General features: G+C 36.1%; 1 protein-coding gene across 1 annotated transcript in view; it reads right to left on the reverse strand.

Moving 5' to 3' along the window:
- Positions 1 to 277: 277 nt before the first annotated feature.
- LOC110026970 (IAA-amino acid hydrolase ILR1-like 6) overlaps positions 278 to 2,493 on the reverse strand; it is a 13,967-nt gene continuing 11,751 nt past the window's right edge. The window contains exons 3-4 of the mRNA XM_020728213.1: positions 1,154 to 1,282; positions 278 to 1,076 (exon numbers count right to left, since the gene is read on the reverse strand). Of these exons, the coding sequence (XP_020583872.1) occupies positions 714 to 1,076; positions 1,154 to 1,282 (492 nt within the window). The 3' untranslated portion in view covers positions 278 to 713. The remainder of the gene's footprint in view (positions 1,077 to 1,153; positions 1,283 to 2,493) is intronic.

Genomic DNA, 2,493 nt, shown 5'->3' on the forward strand with positions numbered 1-2,493 from the left:
TCACCACTGCCATTAGATCTAAAGATGGCCAAGTGAGTGGAGTTTATCAAAGAGACCAATAGCTAAAATTCAAGATGCATATCCTATAGCAGCACTTCAAGCTCAAGCTGCTACACTAATGAACCAACTCAGTAACTTCACTGTAAATATTAAACTCACCCTAGCATCATAAAGTAGATTTTGTGAAGGGGGACACATGAATCACATATTGAGCAGGCAAACTTAGTAAGAAATTTGTAGCAACTCAACAAAGTCTTAGTCATATAATCCATGGTGGAGAAGCCACTCAAATTTTTATTGCAAGAATATACATTTTAAATTCTATACAAGACAACCAAAATGGAAATATATTATAAACTGCTGTAATCCTCTTTTCCTATGTTACCTGCCCCCATTTACTTGAGCCAACTATATCAGTTGGTGTACAAAAACAAAATTAAAACTGCTAAACTTACATGAACTGCAGAGTAAACCGATAAAGGAGAAAGAAAAAAAAGCAATGTAGTTACTTCACCTTCCTCCAGATTTAATTCGAGTATTTCTGCTTCTAATGTTGTAGCTGCTATCCGCCCTTTTCAAAAGTAAACAGAAACCTTAAAATTTCCTCTCCACATCAAAAAAGGATCACGTAAAACAATCCAAACAAAATTTGGAGAGCACTCATGGTATTGATTACCACTCCAACCCCATAAAAAAGCAGACATAGGTGAGTTCTAACAAAGTTCTGAGAGATATCTCTCAGCTATGGCTGCATGAACTGCAGCTCCAACTGGCAACACATCTTCATCAATCATGAAGTATGGGGAATGACCTGTATGAATGGAACCCAAGGATTCGTTCCTCACACCAATGTAATAGAAGGCGGCTGGTACAATCTCTGAGTAAAAAGAGAAGTCTTCTGCACCCATCATTGGAGGGACCACCTTATAATTCTTTGAACCGAGTAGACTGATGGCTACATTCTTCACATGGTCATACATTTTATTGTCATTGACAGTGGGAGGGTAGAATCGTTCATTCTCAAAGAAGTCTACTGATGCAGTGCATTTATATACACTAGACTGCATTACAATGACCTGGAAGTTGAAGTTAAGATAAGGTTGTCAATATCTTCTAGAAAGTAAAGAATGCTTTAAAATAACTGAATTCTTACCTCCTCTATTCTTTGCCGGAGCTTATAAAAGCTGGAATTTGAGAAAGCTCTAAAAGTTCCCCCAAGGATGACAGATTCCGGGAGCAGGTCTAGATTGCTCCCTCCGTTGACTGCTGCTACTGAGACCACCTAACAGGGAAATAAAAAAAATGCTTACAAATGAGGACATTTTATTTTAAAAAAAATACTATTTTTTTAATGAACTAGGTAAGGATATTTAGTTTATTTTTAGTGTATCTACCAATCTATAGTTCAGTTTGCAGCGTCAATTTTACTATAGTCGAAATATTCATCTTTTTTAACATCTCTTACTCAACAAAAAATAATTAGAGGAATCATGATACCAGAATAATGATAATTGTTGCGTGATGATAAACTCGTGGTTGTAGAGTTGTGTTTTAATGTCCTGACACTGTACGAAGATCCAAAGCACACGTATAAAAAGAAATAAAGAAATGAGACCAGATAATTTTTTATGTAAAAAAATCCTGACAAAGAAAAAAAACCACGATGGATTTCATGGTGGCATTGACAAAGATGTACGAAAACCCCCTATCTTGAAATTTTTCTAATGAAGACGCTATTCAACATGAAGATGGTGGAAGAGAGTTCAATGGCAGAACATCTGATTAATTTTAACAATGTAACGAGTCAGTTGTGTTTTGTGAGGATCAAGTTTGATGGTGAGGTCAAAACACTACTGATAATTTTTTCATTATCGGACAGCTGGGATGGTTTGGTCACCATGGTGAGTAACACTTCTGGAAACATGAAGTTGAACTTCGATGACATTATGAGATTGGTGCTAAATAAAAAAGTTTGCAGAACGTTAGCGAATGTTAAAACTTCAGGTTTTGCATTGAATGTTAAAAACAGAGAAATGAATCTAGATAAGAATTCAGGCAGAACAAATTCAAGTCCAGAAAAGACACTTTTGGGTCAAGCACAAAAAATGACAGAGGAGAATGCTAAAACTATGGAAACAAATGGTATGCCAAAAATGGTTGTAAAGATCCAAAAAAACCTGGTTGTGTAGGACAAGAAACAAATCTCTCGATAAATACTTATACAGTTGAAATCCAGGGTGACTCCTGACCAGAAGAAAATATGTTGAGATTTTCATACTTATTTTATACTGTTTTTGATGATATTGCACTTTAAAGTAAGATATTTTTGATGTTTTGTTGCAGGAATGATGAAATAGGGTCATTAAAGCAAAAAGATGCAAAAAAGAGCAAATTTGGAGCGAAAAGAGTCAAAATGTGAAGAATTGAACTAGGGCGCCGACGGCGCCATCGACCCCGCCGACGGCGAGGTTTTCCCGAGACACCAGAATTAAA

This window comes from Phalaenopsis equestris, unplaced genomic scaffold, assembly GCF_001263595.1.
Source record: "Phalaenopsis equestris unplaced genomic scaffold, ASM126359v1 Scaffold000409, whole genome shotgun sequence".
NCBI classification, from domain to species: Eukaryota; Viridiplantae; Streptophyta; class Magnoliopsida; order Asparagales; family Orchidaceae; genus Phalaenopsis; species Phalaenopsis equestris.